The sequence below is a fragment of the Notolepis coatsorum genome, assembly GCF_963971535.1.
Source record: "Notolepis coatsorum genome assembly, chromosome: 1".
Lineage (NCBI taxonomy): Eukaryota > Metazoa > Chordata > Actinopteri > Aulopiformes > Paralepididae > Notolepis > Notolepis coatsorum.
In genome coordinates this window covers 215,030,932-215,056,173 of record NC_140165.1, presented here as the reverse complement: position 1 = coordinate 215,056,173, position 25,242 = coordinate 215,030,932, and the positions used below count along the sequence as shown (strand labels likewise).

Sequence of the window (25,242 nt, the reverse complement as noted above, 5' to 3'; positions counted from 1 at the left end):
CTACCTCAAACACACGCTCAAGCCTGGTCCCATCTCTCTCTGTCCCTCTCCCTCCTACCTCAAACACACGCTCAAGCCTGGTCCCATCTCTCTCTGTCCCTCTCCCTCCTACCTCAAACACACGCTCAAGCCTGGTCCCATCTCTCTCTGTCCCTCTCCCTCCTACCTCAAACACACACTCAAGCCTGGTCCCATCTCTCTCTGTCCCTCTCCCTCCTACCTCAAACACACACTCAAGCCTGGTCCCATCTCTCTCTGTCCCTCTCCCTCCTACCTCAAACACACACTCAAGCCTGGTCCCATCTCTCTCTGTCCCTCTCCCTCCTACCTCAAACACACACTCAAGCCTGGTCTCATCTCTCTCTGTCCCTCTCGCGTTCACCACATCTGTTCCATGACACATTTAAGTCAAGCACTCACTTATGTTCCTGCTACCAACTTCAAAGCAGTTCCCTCCTCACAGTGATTTATTCTGTAGTGTAGTTTAGTCATGTCAGTCCTCACAACGCATCTCCTGGTTGAAAAGCAACCAGAAACTTGTGAGCAGCTTGGCCATTTTATCCGGAAATGTTGCGGGGGACCCAGAAAATTGCGAGCAGCCTGCTCATTTTATGTGTAACTATTGTAGGGATCGAGGGAGATGTGTTAAAGCGATTGCCTAAAGCTTCTGTCTTTGTCCTGTTTCCCAGGTTTGTGAGCGGCAGTCGAGACGGTACTGCACGGATCTGGAGGCTTCATCAGCGTCAGCAATGGAGGAGCATCCTGCTCAACATGTCTGCCACTATCCCAGGGTGAGGGGTCCCCACTTCTCTCTGTTTTATCTTTTGGTTAGGCACGACCTCGCCTGGGGTGAGGAGTCCTTACCTCTCGGTTTTATCTTAGGGTTAGACTGGACCTCTCTGTTTTATCTTAGGGTTAGACTGGACCTCTGTTTTATCTTAGGGTTAGGCTTGACCTCTCTGTTTTATCTTAGGGTTAGACTGGACCTCTGTTTTATCTTAGGGTTAGGCTTGACCTCTCTGTTTTATCTTAGGGTTAGACTGGACCTCTCTGTTTTATCTTAGGGTTAGGCTGGACCTCTCTGTTTTATCTTAGGGTTAGGCTTGACCTCTCCGTTTTATCTTAGGGTTAGGCTTGACCTCTCTGTTTTATCTTAGGGTTAGGCACGACCTCTGTTTTATCTTAGGGTTAGGCACGACCTTTCTGTTTTATCTTGGGGTTAGGCACGACCTCTCTGTTTTATCTTGGGGTTAGGCACAGCCTCTCTGTTTTATCTTGGGGTTAGGCACGACCTCTGTTTTATCTTGGGGTTAGGCACGACCTCTGTTTTATCTTAGGGTTAGACTGGACCTCTCTGTTTTATCTTAGGGTTAGGCTTGACCTCTCTGTTTTATCTTAGGGTTAGGCTTGACCTCGCCTGGGGTGAGGAGTCCTTACCTCTCTGTTTTATCTTAGGGTTAGGCTTGACCTCTGTTTTATCTTAGGGTTAGGCTTCACCTCTGTTTTATCTTAGGGTTAGGCTTGACCTCTCTGTTTTATCTTAGGGTTAGGCTTGACCTCTCTGTTTTATCTTGGGGTTAGGCACGACCTCTCTGTTTTATCTTGGTGTTAGGCACGACCTCTGTTTTATCTTGGGGTTAGGCACGACCTCTCTGTTTTATCTTGGGGTTAGGCACGACCTCTCTGTTTTATCTTGGGGTTAGGCACGACCTCTCTGTTTTATCTTGGGGTTAGGCACGACCTCTCCCGGGATGAGGGGTCCCCACATTATCTTAGCGTTCGGCATGAGCTCCTCAGTAAGGTTAGGGTTACAGTTACTGTGCTGCTGGGCCAATAGGAGGTCTGGCCTGGCTACTGTACCCACAAACCCCTTTTCTACAGATATGGTTTGTAGTTGGTAATGAATGGTAATAAAATATATTGTATAGTAGTATACCTAGTCACGCTCCCACAGTTCACACGCCGTGTTTCCCTCTCTCCTCAGTGTTGAACCAATGACAGAGGAGGAGAGCTGCTTCAAACCCAAGGTCACCATGGTGGCGTGGGATCGCCACGACAACACGGTCATCACGGCCGTCAACAACCATCTCCTCAAAGTGTGGAACTCCTACACGGGGCAGCTGCTACATATCCTGAAAGTAAAGGCAACACTGCGTCTCATTCAGCAAAATATCAGCCCCCCCCCCCCACACACACACACACACACACACACACACACAAACACACAAAGTAATACATTTTCATTCAATGACACCTCAAACTCCAACCTCCTTGAACTCTCTAATGATGGAAGTCGTCATGTCATAATACAAGACCACTTCCTCTGACGCACTTAGCACCTCCACTAACTACTTTCCTGGGGAAACCCTGATATGGTATATCTCATGGTTGTCAGTTCAAGCATGTTATGAGTAATGAATGTATACCAGCGCCAATTGGTGCTGGTATCACCAGAACAATTTCAGGAAAAGGGATCACCGGACACACTAGAATGCTGCTCCCGTGCTTTATTTCCCCACACCGAAAATCAACAGTGTTTGGCCTCAGGCAGGAGGCTTCTTGGGGTCTAACGGGATGCACCTCATGGTTGTCTCATGCATGGTGGCATTAGAGAGTCTCTTGGCTCAGTGCTGTCTCCATGTCCACATAGAGAACAGATCTGCACACATGGCTTCACCTCTGCGCTGATTGATTTGATAAAGTGCCAAATTGTCTCCCCCAGTGCTACTTGATGCCTGAGATAATTCTGGTCAAACTTCACTTTGCTTTGTGGATGTTTGCTTTTGTCGAGCAGTATATAGACTTAGACCATCAGTTTGGGGACATGGGACAAAAAAATATTTTGAGATCGAACATGCTTTTTTTGTAGCGAATCAAGTCACTTTGATTTCTGCTTTGATTTCTGGCACGTTACACATGGTTCTTGGTATGGGATTTCAGTTTTGGGGAACCTCGGATGGGATGCATTGAGTTAGCTTGCATGCTGCTAGGTTGTATGGTGTAATGCAGGTTTATTATGTATAATGTTTATTAGTGCTCTGGTTGATGCACATATCATGGCTGGAAGAAACGGTAGGAATGTGGGGTTTCCTGTAGCCAGGTCTCAGATGATCACAATCAAAAGCAAAACAAAATGTAAACATATACTGAAATAATTTGCCATTGATGAGAGCATTCATTCTGTTATTTACAATATGTTGGGTATTACAACTCTTACTCTCATACCAACCATGTTTTTCAATATCTGACTTCTGAAGAAACTCCACCTCCTGAATTGAATGAAGTGTAATTTAATTGATGAAATGTATCAACCCTCACGGTGGGCTAACCTCAATGCTTTGCTCAGGGCCACGAGGCCGAGGTGTTCGTCCTGGAGCCCCACCCCTTCGACCCCAGGGTCATCCTGTCTGCGGGCCACGACGGGAACGTCTTCATATGGGACCTGCTTCGAGGGGTCAAGACACAGCACTACTTTAACATGGTAAACCAGTTACTGATGATCACCAAGTCCTTTTTCAACATGGGGCAATCACTGCAAATGGAAACGTACAAACTACCAATATCCTGCTCTACTACAACAGGGTATCTGTGGGGTATTAAAAAGTCTTAAAGTATTAAATTCATAATGAAATGTTTTTGTATTGAACATTTTTGCAGGGCTACTGGGAGCTTGGCGAGTCTCGCGAGAGCTTGTATAGAATGTGCCAGAATTGGTGGTATTAAAAAGTCTTAACTGTAAACCTTGTTGAAACCTACAGATACCCTGTACAACAGTGTGTACTAATGTATCAATACACCAGTGCAACACCAGTGCCAGTTTTACAGCCATCAGATTAACTTAAAGGTGTAGCTCTGTCACGCCATCTCAGCTCCGTCTGTACCTGTGCCCCAGACAGTTTTGATGACTGGGGGCCAATTTAGGGACTCAACATTGGATTGAGGGCTGCCCAAGAAAAAGCGGAACACAAAAATAATTTGTATCTGTCTTGTGTGAGTAGGCATACGTGACTTGCGAGATGCCTAGTTGCTATGCAACCAGCTTTCAACAAGCTATCATTCCCAACTTGACAGCTTAGCCCAGGGGGCACAGTTTTACTATTCTTAAAAGCAAAGTACCGTACTTTTCGGACTATAAGCCGCGGCTTTTTTCCCCATTTTTCGACCCTGCGGCTTATATAACGGTGCGGCTTATATGTGGACAAAACCCGAAAATTTAAATATTGCTTTTTTTACTGCATTGAAATGTTATTTATCTGGTCCCTTATTTGCTAAACTTAATACAACTTGTAAATGAGTTAATGTTATTTGTCCGACAGTATTGTGTCCCAATGGGAGTCATTCTCTGTAGAGGTGGGAACTTAAAGCTCAATATAAGAACGGCCATGCACCACCACTCACAGAATCGAGAAAGAGCAATCAATCTGTCAATCCTTTCCGTGTCCGGGCCGGGTGAGGTTTCCCGTGTTGAGTCAAATTAAGCCGCAGGCTCCACTCCTTACGGTAATTAAACATTAAAACACATGCGGCTTATAGTCCAGTGCGGCTTATATATGTACACATCATTCAATTTAGCTGCTGCGGCTTATAGTCAGGTGCGGCTTATAGTGCGAAAAGTACGGTATTGTGTGATGTACTAGGTTGGTTTAAAACTGTATTGGAACTGGACCAAATATAATGCATGTATTTACACCTTAACTTATTGTGGGCCGCCAGAAACACTTCAGAGGGCTGCCATTGGCCCACGGGTCACAATGCCTGTCCTAGACCGTCTTGTTTGTTTGTCTACCTGTGCCCCAGACAGTAACTCTCTGTTTGTCTACCTGTGCCCCAGACAGTAACTCTCTGTCTGTCTACCTGTGCCCCAGACAGTAACTCTGTCTACCTGTGCCCCAGACAGTAACTCTGTCTACCTGTGCCCCAGACAGTAACTCTGTCTACCTGTGCCCCAGACAGTAACTCTCTGTTTGTCTACCTGTGCCCCAGACAGTAACTCTGTCTACCTGTGCCCCAGACAGTAACTCTGTCTACCTGTGCCCCAGACAGTAACTCTGTCTGTCTACCTGTGCCCCAGACAGTAACTCTCTGTCTACCTGTGCCAGAGACAGTAACTCTCTGTTTGTCTACCTGTGCCCCAGACAGTAACTCTGTCTACCTGTGCCCCAGACAGTAACTCTCTGTCTGTCTACCTGTGCCCCAGACAGTAACTCTGTCTACCTGTGCCCCAGACAGTAACTCTGTCTACCTGTGCCCCAGACAGTAACTCTCTGTCTGTCTACCTGTGCCCCAGACAGTAACTCTGTCTGTCTACCTGTGCCCCAGACAGTAGCTGTATGTGCTCTGGCAGTGGCCATGTTCCTGTCATACTGACTGCTGCTGGTGTCTCTCCTCCAGATCGAGGGCCAGGGCCACGGAGCCGTGTTCGACTGCAAGTTCACCCCAGACGGCCACCGCTTCGCCTGCACGGACTCCCACGGCCATCTGCTCATCTTCGGTTTTGGCAGCTCCAAGCCGTACGAGAAGGCAAGAATTACGCTAACGCTCATATTTTCATACATCTAACATTCATATATACACCAGGGGTGTCCACACTTTTTACACAGATGGCCAGATTGGGTAACCTGAAGACACCTGGGGGTTCGCTCTTCTCCTTAAAAGGTTCAATTGAAGGGGAGCTCCAGTAGCTCACCACGTACCTCGAGCGCTATTTCGGCGCCGGGGACAACCGTGCTCGTCACGGATCTGGGGTTTAGCGAGTTCGAATCCCGGACTGCAGCCGTGCCTTTCCCAGAGTGTCTTCCCCCCCCATCTGTACCCCTTCAGCCTGTTTCTGTCGGTCATTCTTGACCAGAGTAAATGCGATAAAACGCTAAAAAGAGCCAGGGGAATGGCCAAAGTTTAAAAAAAAAAAAAAAAGTTCAATTGATGGGCGGCTACGTGGCGTAGTGGGCAAGGCGCTCGCCACGAATGCGGAGACGCTGGGCTCGCCTGTTCGAGCCCAGCGCTCCACATTGCTTTCAGTTTAGCTGGTCGTTCATACTAATACACATTGGCCGTATTAGGGGGTGGGAAACTGATGGGTGGGGATCGGGCGTTGTGGACAGCGACTCCTACAGGTCGGTTGGTGCGCCTGCGCAGTAGAATCAGGAAGTGTCGGGGGCAGCGTGAGCCTCCCACGTGTTACTCCTCGCCACTGAGAGATCGAGCTGCGCAGGTGAAAAGATGCGACTGCTGTTACCTCAAGTACCGGAGGGGACTTGTGCTATGTATGACTTAGTCCACATTGCAGCCGGCTTGTGGGAGGCAAGAAACAGCGTTTGTGACTTGACAGGGGAGGGTTGAATTGGATGATACGAAATTGGGATGGGAGAAAATATAGAAAAATGGGAGAAAAAGTGGATAAAAAAAAAAAAAGTTCAATTGATGGTCTTTCAAAGGTTGAAAATATGAAAAAAAAATCGACAAATACTCTGCATTATGAGAACATATAGTTTAGTGCTCTTCTCATTATTATTCTTTCTGGTATCCTTATTCTAATCCATTCTATCCTTATTATCTAGCTTTACATACTTTGAAATGGCAGCTTGCCATTTATTCAAAATAATAATAATAGCTTAGATTTATATAGCGCCTTTCAAGAAACCCAAGGATGCTTTACAAGGCAACAAAGAAGAACAGAATGTGAAGAACTGGATGGACTGACATAAATCCAGCCATCTTGTCTGGAGACTCTGGAGGTCAAGCAGTTCTTCTGTAATTTCATATAATATTAATCAAGGCCTTACAGATGATGTTTATGTAATTCTTAATTTTTTTTCCTGGATGACTGCCTGTAACATAGCAACCATTATATTGTGCAAGAGAATTGTTGCTACCTGCAAAACAAAGTTTGCTATGTTGATTTTATGAGAAATGCATCAACAAAAACATAATTATTTACTGGATCTTTACTTGGATTCACAGTAGAACAGCAATATCATGCTTTGCCAGTGTTTTACCTACTCTAGCACTGCATAGAAAGTAGAATTTTCTTAATTTTTTTTCTTAAAGTGGTTACCAGTGGTTACAGGCAGCCGTTCTGGAAGAAGGAACTACACAAACATTCAGTGCAAGGCCTCTATTCCTCGCAAAGAAATAAGCAACTGTGCAACTGTGTTGGATACATCGGTGCTTTCATCGCAGGCTAGGGGGGGGGGGGGGGGGCTGGGGGATCTAAATCCGCCTCCCTGCTACTCACTTGTCTCTTGATGTCTGACATTTCCTAGAATCTCCATGCCACAGTGTTTTGCGAGCAAGGCAAACATTTGCGAACTCCTGCTTCTTTTCAGAGCAAATGTTATCCACCATCTTCAGTACGCAGTCTATAACAAATTTACCCTCAGCAAAAGGCTTTCCATGTTAGCATCACCACTTCATAACTAGCCCTGGTAGTGTTCATAACTAGTCCTGGTAGTGTTTGGTGATTAGCATCACCACTTCATAACTAGCCCTGGTAGTGTTTAGTGATTAGCATCACCACTTCATAACTAGCCCTGGTAGTGTTTAGTGATTAGCATCACCACTTCATAACTAGCCCTGGTAGTGTTTAGTGATTAGCATCACCACTTCATAACTAGCCCTGGTAGTGTTTGGTGATTAGCATCACCACTTCATAACTAGCCCTGGTAGTGTTTAGTGATTAGCATCACCACTTCATAACTAGCCCTGGTAGTGTTTAGTGATTAGCATCACCACTTCATAACTAGCCCTGGTAGTGTTTAGTGATTAGCATCACCACTTCATAACTAGCCCTGGTAGTGTTTAGTGATTAGCATCACCACTTCATAACTAGCCCTGGTGGTGTTTAGTGATTAGCATCACCACTTCATAACTAGCCCTGGTAGTGTTTAGTGATTAGCATCACCACTTCATAACTAGCCCTGGTAGTGTTTAGTGATTAGCATCACCACTTCATAACTAGCCCTGGTAGTATTTAGCGATTAGCATCACCACTTCATAACTAGCCCTGGTAGTGTTTAGTGATTAGTAGGGCTGACCTTCGAAGCTTTTTTTGGCAATCGAAGCTTCGGGGCCGAGCTTCGATTTTAATTCGAAGCTTCGAAAAAAAATAAAAAAAAATATTTTTTTTTAATATTTTTTTTTTAATATTTTTTTTTTTATCTTATGTTGTGGGACTTGTACAGCACTTTCGTAAACGTTGTTGTTTTTAAATGTGCTCTATAAATAAAGTGGGTTGGATTAATTAATTAAGTAGCCCCTTTCGTGACTGACGCATCCAACAAGGTTTCACTCGGCTGTGTGATTTAATTCAAGGTGGATCGCTGTTGTCGTTTGAACAACTTCAGATTTCATGGGAACTACCAATCCCCAAAATCAAGAGTGTTTAAGATGAATGAAGTAAGATTTTGATTATTTGAAATATGGCCTGTGTAGACTAAACTATGCACAGAATTATGTCAGTCTACAAGGTCCGGATTCTACATGGTCCGGCAATGTAGACCTTGTAGACTCCACTACAGACCAATTATCAGTGAATGTTCATGCATTTTTAAGAAGGGCAACTTCCACAAAAAAACAAAGAACTCACCAAAACATCTCAGTAGCACCTTATCTAAATGTTATATTTCATATATGGAGATTCATATTTATTTATGTATTGCATGGATTTCTACATTTTATTTCCTATTTTGTTTATTCATCCCAGTATCTTTCTTTCTTATGTGTGGAATTCTACAAGGTGCGCGCACACACACACACACCTACACACACACCTACACACACACACACACACACACACACTTACATTTAGTCATTTAGCTGACGCTTTTATCCAAAGCGACTTACAAGTTCTGTATGACAAGACAGCAAGAAGGGTACAACTCTATCAGCTGAGTAACAATGTTCATCAAAGTGTTGCGTGTTACAGTGTAGGTTAGTTTATTAGGACAAGTGCATGACAGTAAGGTTAGTCACGGTTAGATTTTTTTTTTTTTTTTTTTTTATCATTTCAGATAATGGTTGAAGAAGTGAGTCTTTAGTCGACGGCGAAAGATTGGACGGGATTCGGCTGTCCTAACTGGGATGGGTAGGATGGGTACACACACACACACACACACACACCTACACACAAATCGAAGTAAAAAAAAAAATGTGAAATTTTTTTTTGAAAAAAAATTCCTTTTTTTTTTTTTTTTATAAACTTCGATTTTTTTTTTAATGTTCGAAGCTTGTGCCATCGAATCGAACGTTCGAAGCTTCGAAGCATTTAAGACAGCCCTAGTGATTAGCATCACCACTTCATAACTAGCCCTGGTAGTGTTTAGTGATTAGCATCACCACTTCATAACTAGCCCTGGTAGTGTTTAGCGATTAGCATCACCACTTCATAACTAGCCCTGGTAGTGTTTAGTGATTAGCATCACCACTTCATAACTAGCCCTGGTAGTGTTTAAAGATAGATTAGCATCATTCGCCCTGGTAGTGTTTTCCTTTAGACTCCTTCACCCATGTAAAAAGCTGTTGCTGGGAGGCCAGGCTACATGTAGCTTCGAGCTGTTTCACTTTCTCCACCTGCTCACAATCGCTGGTATGAATTATGCTTAGTCTCGTTCGTAACTCTTATATACTCTTTCATAACGCCGCTACTGAAGGCGGCGGCCCTCGCTATAGACTTCACATTTCTTCGCTGTGGCCATGTCTTCTACATAGCGGGAAATATCTGTTGCTAGGTAACCGTTTGCTTGTTTACTATCTGTTCATGAAACATTAGTTCCTCCCGTGTAGTTCCTACTTGGTGCACTTGATTCTCAGGCTAGTGCTGCCATCGTAAGGTATGGGACACATATAGCACATTTTGAGAGACGAGCCATGGGCCGTTTAAAATTGGTCCATGGGCTATGATTGGAAGACTCTTCCTTTTACAGATCACACGTACTTGTACTACTGATTTATTGATTGAACATTTTAATAACAAATTGCAGAATGGGTACAATACAGTACGGCTCAATACACACAATTGTTAAGATGCAGACCAGAGAAAGACTCATCTTGTTTACATCAGGGTCCCCCATTTTCAATTCATCATGACATACATGACATACAGATATACAGTACTGTTACATCCAGACATTTATGACATACAAGATATACAAATATACAGTACTGTTTATTTACAGACGGTTTCTAAAAGAGAATATATACATTTGAGGGGGAAGAAACTACATTGGGTGAGGGGTTGGACATTTACCGGGGCCAGTTTCGAATTGCAGCCTCCCGTATGTGCTCTTTTAGAGCGGTTTTGAAGGTGGGTAGGGATTCACATAATTTTACAGCTGTGGGTAGGGCGTTCCACATTGTTGTGGCATAATTGCAAAACGTGTTTAGTCCCTTGTTTGAACCGAATCTGGGTTTAACATGATTTGTGGAACTCCCTCTGGTGGTCGTGGTATTCACTGACCTTTGGGAAGTATTTTGTACATGGGTACATGTACATGGGTACCTTAGTGGTGTAGTGTATCTTGTAGACCAGGCCCATTACTATACATGTACGCATTGGGTTCCTACTCATGCTCAGGAACTCAACTTGAGCATTGCATAAGAGCAAAATGGCCACCGTGTGAATATGGATATTGGTGCCATATCTTTTCTGATATTTGCTTTTAGAATAAGTCTGTTTTTCTGTCTTGGCCAGTATAAATAAACCATGAAGCAGCTCAGTTGGGTTTGGTCTGACTCTAGCAGTGAGACAACTCTGAATGTATACTTGAGAAGGTATGTTGGTGTTCTGAAGGAGAAGACACTGCTCTCTCTCATTCAGCTGGTCCCACTTCCCACGAGGTGAGGTTTGTTGAAAACATATAAACATACACAGCTAGGTGTCCTGCCATTGCCCTTGACCAAGGAACTGGCATTACACCTGGAGTTGGGCATGGCATGGTGTGGCTGCCCACTGCTCCTAAATAGTTAGGATGGGTCAAATGTGGAGAACGAATTTCCCCAAGGGTTAATAAAGGTTCAACCCAACCTAAAGAATGAAACCACCTTCTCTGGATCCTTCACATCCATATGAAAGAACAGCACATAATAAATAATAAAAGACTAAACAACTTTTAGTGTTAGCGTTTCATTGGTTTTGTTTCCAAACGGTGCCGTCACTTGTTTGTACAATACAGGTGTCGTTCCGGTATAGAATGACCCTCTTCCACACCTGAATGAAGGTGTGGTGGGTGCGATTCCATCTATGACTGAACACAAGGCGCATTGTGTGTTTTTTTATTGTGTTTTACAGCAAAGCAAACTGAACAGGAGGAAAAGAACAAGGGTGACTTGATGGAAATGACAAAAAAGCAGATATTATTGTTCTTTCCAAATATAATTCTATTTACATTTTTAATGTAGGACTTTAGAGAAGTATTACAGAGTGAAAAGTTGAGGGGTAACATGGCTAGAGCTGCTACTAAGGCTGGAGTTACACCTAGGCTGTTTTCGTTTAGTTTTTCAGGTGAGTTTCGCTTTCCAGAGCGCGTTAGACATTCGTTTTGCAACCTGAGCGCTTTCGTTTTGTCAGAACGAGGCTTGGTCAGACCGCAACGGATCTCGTCTCGAATTCAGCACTGAGCATGCGCGGGGAGGTAGTTACTCTCCCTCGTCCCCGCTGTCGTCCACACTCAGCTGTGAGAGCTGGACCTGTGTAGTTTATGAATGGCCCCTTAGCGAGAGTGAGAGGGGCGGGGCTTCTCTTCCTGCAATCAACGGCATAGCTGTCAGTGCAGGCAGCCAATCAGCGCAGTCGCCAACAGGCACCCTGCACGAGAGGCGCACTTTAGCTTCCAGCGCGCGGGGCATGGCTGCTGCTCGGTGCTGCTCGAGGCAGCCAACACGTAATATTAATAGGTTTTGCTCACAGAGAGATAGATAAATAAATAAACATAATCACGCTATCTACCTCAACAACTGCATGTACTGTAGAAATGTATGTTTCAGTGCAGATAAAGGTACTGTACAAAATAACCTCTAAAACACTGCTAGAATACACAAGCAGTTAGGGTATGTATGTTTTTTAAATAAATGCCCAGTGCTTTGTCACCACCTGTCAACAGTTGACAGCTGCACTGTGTTAACGTTACAATGTACAGTCACGCGAAATAACATTATGAATAAAACGCCCGAAATAGAAATAGCATGGCTGCTGCTCGGTGCTGCTCGAGGCAGGAGAGATGAGGCGCGCGGGGCATGGGGGCTGCTGCTCGGTGCTGCTCGGGCTGCTGCTCGAGACAGACAGACAGCCCAGACAGGAGAGATACACGGTGCTGCGCGCGGGCTGCTCCTCGGCCGCTGCTCGGTGCTGCTCCCCGGGCTCGAGACAGACAGCCAGCCAGACAGGAGGGATATACACGGTGCTGCGCGCGGGCTGTAGGTTACACTGCAGTCTGACAGTCTACTGCGCATGGGCGTTGAGCAAAAACGGCTCTGCGCAGATTACACAGCCATGTTGTCTGCGAGTTTTGGCGAGTATCCAAAACGAAAACACCTTTTCAGCGTTCCCGCTAGGGCAACACGTTTTCCTGCCAAAACAGCATTTCTGTGTAACAGGGACAGCAAACGTATTCATTCAGCAACAAAACGAAAACGCCCAGTGTAACCTAGGCCTAATTGTTACTAAGAATTTGTTCTTAAAGGGGCACTTCACCAAAAAAAATCATTCTGATTTATTTTGCACATAATCTCACACACATCCTAAAACTGAAACAGTTTTGCACACATTCATTTAGTTTGACAGTTATTGAGTGTTTAAATATGGACACCAGTGATGTCATCAGAGACATTCAATCCTTGTGTTAATTACAGCTCAAATGATAAGTTAGCAGCCAGGTATAAGACGAAGTATTGCTATTTTCTCATTATATAATTTCATGGAACTGTAATCAACACAACACAAGGATTCACTGTCTCAAAATTACATCACTGGCCGCCATATTCAAACTAATTTACTCGCAACAATAGTCAAACTAAATGAATGTGTGCGAAATAGTTTTTGGATGTGTAAGATTATGTGCAAAATTAATTGGCATTGTTTTTGGAGAAGTGCCCCTGTAATGACTTGCCTGGTAAACTAAAGGTGAAATAAAAAATAATAATTTAAGTAATTGATTCATCCAATGATTATTTTATTGATTTAATCTAAACAATAAAATGTTGTCCAAAAAGAAATGATTTTTATTTTTTTTTAAGTTTACTTCCATTTTATTTTTTAATGCACACTGAAATCAAGCTAACACATGCACTTTAACACTTTCAGTGCCAGCAGGGGGCGCATGATTTAGTGATTGAATGCCCACCATCCACTTCAATGTTAGCGTTAATAACGCCTAATCTATGTTTTAAATTATGGCTATGTGTCTAATCTCCCCGTCGCTTATCAATGACTCGTTTTCCAGTCAACATTGTCGAAGCGGATTGTTTTTTTATCGGTTCATTTTCGTTTTATAGCATTTTGAAAAGCCCTCGTTTTCAAGGAAAATAAAAAGATTCCATAATAAATAAATAAATGTACTGGAATATTTTAGAATACACAAAAACGTTGTAATTTTTCTGCCTATTTATGAATCGTTTTCAAATAAATGCTAGATTATCGATAGTATATGTGTACGTATGCACGCTATATAGGCAATCTGAAAAATCGATTCTCTGATTTCCTCAAAGCCATCGCCCACACACACACACACACACACACACACACATAGGGCGAACACTGAGAGCTCAGCGAATACAACTCTGATTATCCCAAGACTTGTAAAATAGATTCCTTACCTCGGATCAGATGTTCTCCAAAAAGATCATTCCAATTCCTGATCGCCATTCCAAAAATCTATCGCTTTTATTGATCCAACGCTGGGTACTGGAAACACATATTCCACGCTGTTCTGAGGGACCAGAATATGACTGCAATCGGCTCGGGTTACATGCCTGAGAAGTAAAATGTGGATTCCGGATTTTTCTTTTCTCATCCATTTTCATTGATTCCATTCCAAAAGGGTGCATTACCATCTGGGAGACGATAGGGGGCGCTTTTTCACATCTGAGCTCCTGATGGGGCTGGTTTCCCAACGAGAGACTCTGTTGATGAAATATGAATTCAGATCGCTAATAAAAAAATAACACGCTAATTGTCGTGGTGGGCATTCAGGGGGCGGGCTAATAACACGTGGTGGGCACTGAAAGTGTTAAGGGCCCAGCTACATTTAACCCTTAACATATTTTAGATAAAACGGACTGCTTTGCGAATGGAATGGTGACATCTCTTTTTTTTTTATCCACTTTTTCTCCCATTTTTCTATATTTTCTCCCATCCCAATTTCGTATCATCCAATTCAACCCTCCCCTGTCACGAACGCTGTTTCTTGCCTCCCACAAGCCGGCTGCAATGTGGACTAAGTCATACATAGCACAAGTCCCCTCCGGTACTTGAGGTAACAGCAGTCGCATCTTTTCACCTGCGCAGCTCGATCACTCAGTGGCGAGGAGTAACGCGTGGGAGGCTCACGCTGCCCCCGACACTTCCTGATTCTACTGCGCAGGCGCACCAACCGACCTGTAGGAGTCGCTGTCCACAACGCCCGATCCCCACCCATCAGTTTCCCACCCCCTAATACGGCCAATGTGTATTAGTATGAACGACCAGCTAAACTGAAAGCAATGTGGAGCGCTGGGCTCGAACAGGCGAGCCCAGCGTCTCCGCATTCGTGGCGAGCGCCTTGCCCACTACGCCACGTAGCCGCCCTAGGTGACATCTCCTTTAGTTCCATATGTTCACCCTCTACAAACCTTCCGGTCTGTCAAAACAGGCACAAATCTGGCAGAGACGGACGCATCATCAGACCTGTCCAGCAAACGGATACTCCTCATTGAGAAACAATTAAAAACTGATGTAGATGGGACAGACGCAACAGATCAATGTAGCTGCCTGGGGTCAGGGTCTTTTAACTCATTGGACGCCACGGACTTGAGCATTGTTTGTTCCTACCACGGCAATAAGTGGCAGTGTTTGCAGGGCTATACCTATATTCTATATTATAGCTATGGATACAATACTATGGCCCATTTGACATCAACTATCTATCGTTCAATATGTGAAAAAGAATAAATTTTTTAATCCATACGTTTGTGTGTTATACCGTGGTGAATATAAGTATAGTTTTAGAGTGATCCTGTCTAATCCCAGAAAATTACGATATGCAGCAATACGCTAATTTCACTAAAAGCGTTGGCGTTTCTCGCCTGGACACGCTACTATTCCCAAATCAAATGTATATAATAAAAACAAAAATGAATGCTTTGATCGTCACCAATGGCATACGTTGTGGAGTAACGTTACACACACACGTTGCGATCGAGGTGAAATCATGGTTGGATCAAAGCAGGATTGATATAATTTAGTCCTTACCTTCACTAGGAGGTACCCCAAAAAGAATATTCCAATTGTCTGATCGCGAGTCCCAGTGTTGATGTCAATCGTGTCGCCAACATAATCCACCACAACAGATGCATCGGGGGCATTTGACGCTTCTCAATGCGATCGGGATAACCGCTCCACTCGCCTGACAAAGAAAACTGCGCCCGGATACATTTGAACGCTACACAGGCCAAAATATAAGGTTTCAAAGGGTGCTCGATACTGACACCTGGGAAGATGCGGCCGGTATTGCACTTTGGCAATCTCAGGATGATTCCCCACGTTAACCCAGAGTCTGTGCCTGTAATGAATAGAAATATCGAATAAAAAATAGGACTTTGGCAATCTATCGGGATTTAGGATAAATTGGCCAAAGTCGGCCTTCCTACCACTTAATGCCCCTGCAAAGAATATACTCCTTCCAGAAAATATACCAATGGTAAAACACTTCAGATGTTTAGGAGTTGAGGTATTCCCTACTATAAGCCAAACGGTGAAGTACAATTACACAAAATTCCAAGATAAGATCAAATACGACTTTGACAGGTGGTCCAAACTTAAAAACTCAGTACAGGCCCGAGTATCAATAGTTAAGATGGATGTTTTACCTAGAATCAACTTCATTAGCTCAATGTTACCGTTACCCCCTCCTGATGGTTACTGGAAAAAATTACACTCCACGCATATACATTTATTTGGAATAACAAACCTCCACGAATAAAAAGATCCACCGCACAGAGAAACAAAGCCGACGGAGGTTTAGCATTTCCAGACTTTTACCACTATTTTAAAGCGTACTCTTTAAGACCACTGACAACAACCTGGTTTGACTCCCAAGCATCTGTATCCTGGAGAAACTTAGAAGAAAATATAGTAGCACCACATAGACTGCAGGACATGGTATACACTATATTATCAATTAAACAATGCGAATTGAAATTTGGCCCCCTTATTACACATGTGATGCGGATATGGCGTGAAACACAAAAGAAATATTCTAACCAACATAAATGGCATAGCCATACTCCCCTATTCAATAACAATGCACTCCTTATTGGAAAACGACCTATAAGATACCCCAAATGGTAAAAGCACGGCATACATACATTGGGAGATGTTTTCAACAAACGGGGTTTTTGTAGCTATCAAGATATACATAACAAATTTAAATTCACCAGTTCCACATATTATTTTTACGCACAGTTATTGGAATGTTTGAAGGCTCATGGAGTCCCATTAAGGATACCAATTGAGCACCACAGATATCACAAATTCTTCTATGAAAGAGAGACAACGAGAGGCTTCGTATCTGATTTTTATCATCACTTACTAACGTCTTCGTATGGAATCCTTCCCCTAGACTCAGTCTGGAGGAGGGATATACCAGACTTGGAAATATATTTTGATTGGCAAGAAGTCTGGGCAAACGTTCGAATTGCGTCACGCAACCCGGACCATCAACAAGTTAATCTTAATTATATTCATAGGACATACCTGACTCCTATAAGATTGAACAGAATGGGACTTAGACAAGATTCTCTATGTTCCTTATGTACAAATCGGGATGAGGGTACATTTATGCACATGTATTGGGATTGCCCACCGGTTAAGATATTCTGGGAAGAAGTGACCCAGCAATTATCAGAATTCTTATTTCTGAACATACCTGTACACCCCTCTGTATTGCTGTTGAATGATGTTTTTCAGTTTGCAGCCCCTATACAACTAAAGAGACTCGTTTTATCCGGTCTCACAGCTGCTAAAAAGCTGATAGCATCACGATGGATTCAACCGGATAAAATGTGCCGGAAGGTATGGGTTCTTACCTATCTCGATGTGATTTATCTAGAGATATCTACAGCAAGAATTTTAGGTGTCAGTGGAACCAACATTGCAATCTGGTTAGAAGTGGTGGAGAGAGGGGCGGTCAGGTGGCGTAACGGAGATTGCGTTTGTCACCAACCCCGGATACGCTGGATTCGCCTGTTTGAATCCAGCTCACAGCTCCGGGGTTGTCACCAGCTTGGCTGGCCGTTCACACTAATACAATTGGCAGTATTAGAGGGTGGGAGAAGCTGGCGGGGTGGGTCCGGGTCGTTGTAAACAGCGACTCCTACAGTTCGGTCGGGGCGCCTGCTAAGCGCGGATAGGATCTAAGTGGGATAGTGTGATCCTTCCACACGCTACGCCCTCTCAGTGAGAGTCCGCGCTGCCAGGTGAAAAGAAGCGGTTGATTAGCTAGACGTGTGTCGGAGGAAGCACGTGATGGCCTCCACTCTCCCAGACCGACTGTGGGGGGTAAGTGCGCAGCGACCAGGAAGGGGATTGGGAATTGGCATAACGACCAACATTGGGATGGGAGAAAATCGGTAAAAAAAAAAGTGGTGGAGAGAATAAAGGCTAGCATATGAATTGTAGTGCCTGGTTAGAAACTAATGAAAATGGATGGATTATCCAAGTGGGGGTCCGGGGGGGGGAGAGCGAGCGAGCGCATATGTATGTATTGTATTAGATAGCAAGTATTAGGTATATATCTCGTAAACTACATTTATATTGATTCAAATGGAATGTATAGTCCTGTGATTTACATTGGATGTTTACTGTTAATGCTGGTGTGTCTAATTTTATGTTATGTTTAAAAAATAATAATACAAAAAAATACAAAAAAAATCGAATAAAATAAATATTGATGAAAACCCGACTACACTCGGGTCTGGCGCTGAACGGTTGGCGAGATAACCTGACTATCCTCGGGTCTGGCGCTGATTGAGTTAAGGGCTATTTATGAACAATCTAGGTGCTTCTGAATGAAATTCTACTTTCTACTACTAGCTTTTGTTGACATTCGAAGCTTCAGGGCTGAGATTCGATTTTAATTCGAAGCTTTGAGATTAAAAATATATATAAATAAAAAAATATATAATAATAATATCTTAAATTTATATAGCGCCTTTCAGGAGACCCAAGGCGCTTAACAGCTAAGGGAGGGGGACAGGGAACAACATAACAACAAAATATTAATCAAAAGGAAAGAAAAGAAAGAAAACGAAAGAAAAAGGGGAAATCAGGCAGAGTCATTTACAAATTTGGTGAAAAGGCTGGTTTTGAGTTGGGATTTGAAAGAGTGCAGGGATGTAGCACTACGAATGTTTGGAGGGAGTGAGTTCCAGAGGGTGGGTGCGGCCACAGAGAAGGCTCTGGGACCAACAGTCCGCATGTTGGTGGTGGGGATGGAGAGGAGACCGGAGTCAGAGGACCGCAGCCTCCGGGGTGGAATGTAGGGATGGAGGAGGTCCGCTAGGTACCGGGGGGCAAGGGAGTGAAGGGCTTTGTAGGTGATGCGGAGGATCTTGAAATTGATGCGGGACTTGACTGGAAGCCAGTGGAGGTGGATGAGGGTGGGGGTGATGTGGTGCCAGGACTTGGTGCGGGTGAGAACCCTGGCAGCAGAATTTTGGACATATTGTAGCCTGTTCAGGGCATATATTATAATTTTCTTTTTTTCTTTTTTTCTTATGTTGTAGGACTTGTACATCACTTTTGTCAACTTTGTTGTTTTTAAATGTGCTCTATAAATAAAGTGGATTGGATTAATTAATTAAATTAATAATGAGTTGGGAGCTGCGCTGCCTGGGCGGCTGCTCTCAGTTACACAGCCAACAACATTACATTACATAATTATGTTGCAACCTTTGTCTATAAAGCAAACAATTATATACATATTTATATGTAGTTAATAGAGACAAAGGCAGAATTTTAGTACATTTTTTATTAAGACATGTTTTTATATGGGTCGGGACTAGGGCTGCAACTAATGACTATTTTGGTAGTCGACTAATCTGTCTTATTTTTTTCCGATTAGTCGACCAATCGAAAGAAAATTATATAAAAAAAAATATATATGTATACCGTAATTCCTCTAATAGTAACCGGGTCTCAAATACAAGCCGGGTCTCTATTAATGGCCGGGTGCGCTCTTGAGCTAAGCAATTATAAGCCGGCCTCCTAATACAAGCCGGGTTACTAATATACTGAGCTGCATACTGAGCTAGTTACTTGATTTCACTTTGAAAACGTTGAAATGACCAGTGACCACCTGTAATTGCACTGTTTACTATTTCATACAGTACTTGGTTTCAATAAATGAACCCAGTACATTTTACTGGGTTCAAACTGACACAAAATGTTGATTTATTCATTATGATCCGTTTGAAAATTTGAAATATAGGCCTCCCTCTTATACAGGCCTCCTCCTAATACAAGCCTGGTACCCGCTACAGTTGAAACAAATACAAGCCGGGGTTACTATTAGAGGAATTACGGTATATTCTTTTTAATTTTTTAAATTTTTGCACTACCTATCTTTGTGAAAGTGGCTTCTCAGCTCTGGTCCAGCTGAAGACAGAGCAGAGGAACAGATTGGACATTGAGCATGACCTCAGAGTTGCTTTGTCTACAATCACCCCAGACTTTGAGACTCTTGTCAGGACCAAACAACATCCCCAGTTATCCCATTAGTTCCCCCAAACTTACTGTCGGTCTGTTATGTTAAGCTAAGAAGTCTTCAGCTGTACCAGAGCTGAGAAGCCACTTTCACAAAGATAGGTAGTGCAAAAAATAAAATAAAAATAATAATAATATCGACTAATCGACGCAACAATTCCTCGTCAACGATTTTTTTATAATCGACATCGTCGATTATGTCGACTAATTGTTGCAGCCCTAGTCGGGACACTATCAAAAATACTATAGAGAATTGTCAGTGCTGTAAAGTTTAAACCTTTTTAAATCTTAGACAAACGAAACGCTTTGCTTTCATGAAATATTGTAAGCTGTCATTTGAGGCTTTATAAAAGCAGCACAATGAACACAAATCTGTCAGTGCCGAGTCCGACCTCATCTTAAAGGATAACTCCACTATTTTGGGAAATTAGCTTATTTAACATCTTCCCTGGAGTTAGACAAGAAGATGCATACCTTTTTTGTCTCTGTGCGTGCATTTTAGCTTTGGGAATAGATGCTCCGTTAGCATAGCTTAGCTTCATCACTGGAAGTGAGGCAGGACAGTAGCCTTACAGTGCCTTACAGTGTATTGCAAGGTCTGACATTGACCAAACTTGATATGCATGACCTTGGTGGGCTCTAGGTCAACTCCTGAAAAGGGGGTCAATGTCAGACTTTGCAATCAAAAGTTAGGGGGCTAATAACCCTTGCCATAATTTCAGTGCGCCCCTAACTTTTGATTGCAAGGTCTGACATTGACCCCCTTTTCAGGAGTTAACCTAGAGCCCACCAAGGTCATGCATATCAAGTTTGGTCAATGTCAGACCTTGCAATACACTGTAAGGCACTGTAAGGCTACTGTCCTGCCTCACTTCCAGTGATGAAGCTAAGCTATGCTAACGGAGCATCTATTCCCAAAGCTAAAATGCACGCACAGAGACAAAAAAGGTATGCATCTTCTTGTCTAACTCCAGGGAAGATGTTAAATAAGCTAATTTCCCAAAATAGTGGAGTTATCCTTTAAATAACAAACTGCATTGCTTGTTGTAGTTAAAAAAGAGAGGGTTAATGAGGCGTATGACGTTTGTTGCATTGGAGGCGCAAGATTTTGCAGGTAAAAAAAATAATAAATACAATTTTTTTTTATTTTTTATTTTTTTATATATATATTAGAATTTTATTTCCCCATTCGAATCCCATGCCCATCGAACGAAGCTTCGAAGTATTTAAGACAGCCCTAATGATTTCTATTTAGTAATCTGTCGATTAATCGAATCACCTGAATGTGGCCCCTTTGTCACTTCTCTTTGTTTCTTTTGGTCTGCCCACAGCTCCCAGACCAAGTGTTCTTCCACACAGACTACAGACCGCTGATCCGCGACGCCAACGGTTTTGTGCTGGACGAACAGACGCAGCAGGCACCACACCTCATGCCCCCACCCTTCTTAGTAGACGTGGATGGAAACCCCCACCCACCCAGGTAAGACTGACTTCATCAAAGTCGTCTACTTTCATGCAGTCGTTGATTGTGGTGAAGGCCTCGGAACAGCTGAAAGTTGAGTCCTAGAGCTCTGCCTTTTTTTCTGGCTGCACCTCAGCTTAGCTTTCAGGCTTGGAGCTGTTGATGAGCTGTTCTATGCCAGGGGTTCCCAAACTTTTCAGGCCGGGGCCCAGAAAATAAGGCGTCAGAGAGCCGCGGCCCAATGCACATCGTCTGGCTTTTTTTTTTTTTTTTTTTTTTTTCATGCGACCGATTTTTTAAGCCAAATATCACTTCAATCCTATTAAGTTAGTTCAAGTTAGTTATTCATTTATATGTGCTATTTATGAGAGGGCTAACTTGTTGCAAAATAATAATGATAATAATAATAGCCTCATTAAAATACTATTGTTGCTTCGGTTGTTTTCAGCGTTTTATGTGCATAATCTGTTATTTAGTTTGAAATGTTCGTTGAAATAAGTAGATTTTTCGTTTTTGTTTATTTATTAAGTTAATATAAAACCATATAGTCACATTTTAGAATACTATAGAATAGAATTTTAGAATACAACTAGAAACACTGTCCTGGCCTGCTTCTAAGTTCAGTGGCCTGACAAAAAAAAAAAAAAATAATAATAATAATAAAAAATAAAATAAAAAAAAAGTTTTTTTTTTATTTTTTTTTATTTTTTTTATTTTTTTATAAATCATCTCGCGGCCCATCCGTGGCTGCTCGCGGCCCACCTTTGGGTCGCGACCCCGACTTTGGGAACCACTGTTCTATGCCACTGTTAAAGGAACACTTTGGGAAATACACTTATTACACTTCCCCAGAGTTGGACGAGAAGATTGATATAAATTTCATCTCTGTCCGTCAGTTTTGGAGTTGTATTTCTTCATTTTTTATGGAGCTAGGCTTCCAGTCCTTGTGCTAGGCTAGCTGCTCCCTACTGCTTCCAGTCCTTGTGCTAAGCTAGGCTAGCTGCTCCCTACTGCTTCCAGTTCTTGTGCTAAACTAGACTAGCTGCTCCCTACTGCTTCCAGTCCTTGTGCTAGGCTAGCTGCTCCCTACTGCTTCCAGTCCTTGTGCTAAGCTAGGCTAGCTGCTCCCTACTGCTTCCAGTCCTTATGTTAAGCTAGGCTAGCATGCACCTGGTATAAATTCAATCTTCTCTTGTCTGACTCTGGCGAATGTCAAATAAGTGCTCCTTTAACACTTTCAGTGCCAGCTAGGGATGCACCGATATGAAAATTTGCCACCGATACGATTGTTCAACTAACACAATCGGCCGATACCGATACCGATATTTGTGGCAAATTTTTTTTTTATTTTTTAATTTAAAAAAAAAAAAAATTGTGATATATATATATTTTTTATGAAACTACTGTATATTTGTGTTACAAATTGTGCTCACCAATATGAACATAGGCCTCTTTACTTACTTAAAAAAAGGAAACATCAAGAAATAGCACTATCTCTCTCCCAGTATGGTCTGTCGGGCTGCAGCTAGATACTAGTTCTACCAGTATGGTCTACCGGGCTGCAGCTGGATACTATTGTCTCAACCAATGAAATTTTGATTGACAGTCGTTTCTGCCAATTACGTCACACACCGCTTGTCCGCTTGCACCAGCCTCTGCTGTTACCACCAATCGGCAAGCGCGTATAAATCTTTTACTTCCGCTTTTGTCCGCCATTGATTTTGACTAGACGTATTCTACAACAACAACAAACGTTTAGCTTTTAGCTCCGCAGGATGACTAAATGAGGCATAATGATTTTACTGCAACGAATGTTATAATAAAACAAAGCCTTTCTATACATGTGTCTGATTGAAAACTTTATTAACAGATAGCAGAATGGGTAAAACTCAGGGCTCTATGAGCAACGGAAGGAACTGAGCTAGTATGAACGAGTATGCTTGCTACGTTCAAGTAAATAATATGCTGATGTTATTGAACGTGTAACACTAACTATATAACGTTAATGCCACGAAACGAATGCCTTGTTAATCATAAGTAGTAACTAGCTTGTGTGTGTGTGGGGGACTGGGGACGGCGTTGTGCAGGTCGCAATTGAACTTTTTTTTGTCTTTTGACGCTACACAAATTGATGGATATTTATCGGCTACTGCCATCGGCACATTCGAGCTTATCGGCCGATTGCAGTCAACAAGGCACTTATCGGCCGATACCCGACCGATACATCGGTGCACCCCTAGTGCCAGCAGGGGGCGCACGATTTAGTGCTTTAATGCCCACCATCCACTTCAATGTTATCGTTAATAACGCCTAATCTATGTTTTAAATTATGGCTGTCTAATCTGCCCGTCGCTTATCAATGACTCGTTTTCCAGTCAACATTGTCGAAGCGGATTGTTTTTTTATCGGTTCATTTTTGTTTTATAGCATTTTGAAAAGCCCTCGTTTTCAAGGAAAATTAAAAGATTCCATGATAAACGCCCTGTACTGGAATATTCTAGAATACACAAAAACTTTGTAATTTTTCGGCCTATTTATGAATCGTTTTAAAATAAACACTAGATTATAGATAGTATATGTGTACGTATGCACGCTATATAGGCGATCTGAAAAATCGATTACTCAAAGCGATCGCGCACATACAGACCCATCACACATAGGGCGAACGCTGAGATCTCACAAATACAACTCTGATTATCCCAAGACTTGTAAAATAGATTCCTTACCTCAGATCAGATGTTCTCCAAAAAGATCATTCTAATTCGCTTTTATTGATCCAACGCTACATACTGTACATATGTATTCCACGCTGTTTTGAGGGTCCACAATGAAGCAGATCGGCTCGGGTTACATGCCTGAGAAGTAAAATGTGGATTCCCGATTTTTCTTTTCTCATCCATTTTCATTGAGTCCATTCCAAAAGGGTGCATTACCATCTGGGAGACGATAGGGGGCGGTTTTTTCACATCTGAGCTCCTGATGGGGCTGGTTTACCAACAGGAGACTCGTTGATGAAATATGAATTCAGATCGCTAATAAAAAAATAACACGCTAATTGTCGTGGTGGGCATTCAGGCATTGGGCTGATAACACGTGTTATCACGTGGTGGGCATTGAAAGTGTTAACGTAAATTCGCTGAGACTAGGCCAGTTAGCATGATCATTTTGATTATAGAATCTGTGCTCTTGAGATGCATTTGCTTGTTTCATTTTGTTTTAGCTTTGCCTTAACACTTTGGTTGCCACTTGTTAACATGGTAAAACGTGGTTGAATGCCAGCTCAATGATAGTGTTGTGAACGCATAATCTCTGTCTTAAATTATGGCTATGTGTCTAATCTGTCCGTCGTTTATCAATGACTTGTTTGCAGTCAACATTGTTGAAACGGATTGTTTTTTATCGGTTCATTTCCGTTTTATAGCATTTTGAAAAGCCCTCGTTTTTCAGGAAAATATATACCGGTAGATTCCGTGATAAACGGCATTTACTGGAATATTTTGGCATACACACAAAACGTGTATTTATGAATTGTTTTCAAATAAACGCTAGATTATCGATAGTATATGTGTACTTATGCACGCTAGAGAAGCGATCTGAAAAATGTATTCTCATTTCCTGATCAGCGTGCACACACACACACATGGGGAGAGATGCATCCCGAAAACACACACAGTTGGGTTTGTGTGTAAATGCTCCGATGAGGGAGAGACAGAGAGAGGAGAGATGCGTCCCGAAAACACACGCACACAGTTGGGTTTGTGTGTAAATGCTCCGACGAGGGAGGGAGAGAGCGAGAGGAGAGATGCATCCCGAAAACACACAGTTGGGT

At 42.8% G+C, this 25,242-nt stretch overlaps 1 protein-coding gene across 2 annotated transcripts in view; it reads left to right on the top strand.

Moving 5' to 3' along the window:
* Window positions 1–25,242, top strand: part of brwd1 (bromodomain and WD repeat domain containing 1) — a 115,880-nt gene that overhangs the window by 24,504 nt on the left and 66,134 nt on the right. For both annotated transcript variants that reach the window (XM_084326406.1, XM_084326405.1), the window contains exons 13-17: window positions 690–791; window positions 1,985–2,138; window positions 3,347–3,481; window positions 5,392–5,520; window positions 21,283–21,431. In XM_084326406.1, the coding sequence (XP_084182532.1) occupies window positions 690–791; window positions 1,985–2,138; window positions 3,347–3,481; window positions 5,392–5,520; window positions 21,283–21,431 (669 nt within the window). The remainder of the gene's footprint in view (window positions 1–689; window positions 792–1,984; window positions 2,139–3,346; window positions 3,482–5,391; window positions 5,521–21,282; window positions 21,432–25,242) is intronic.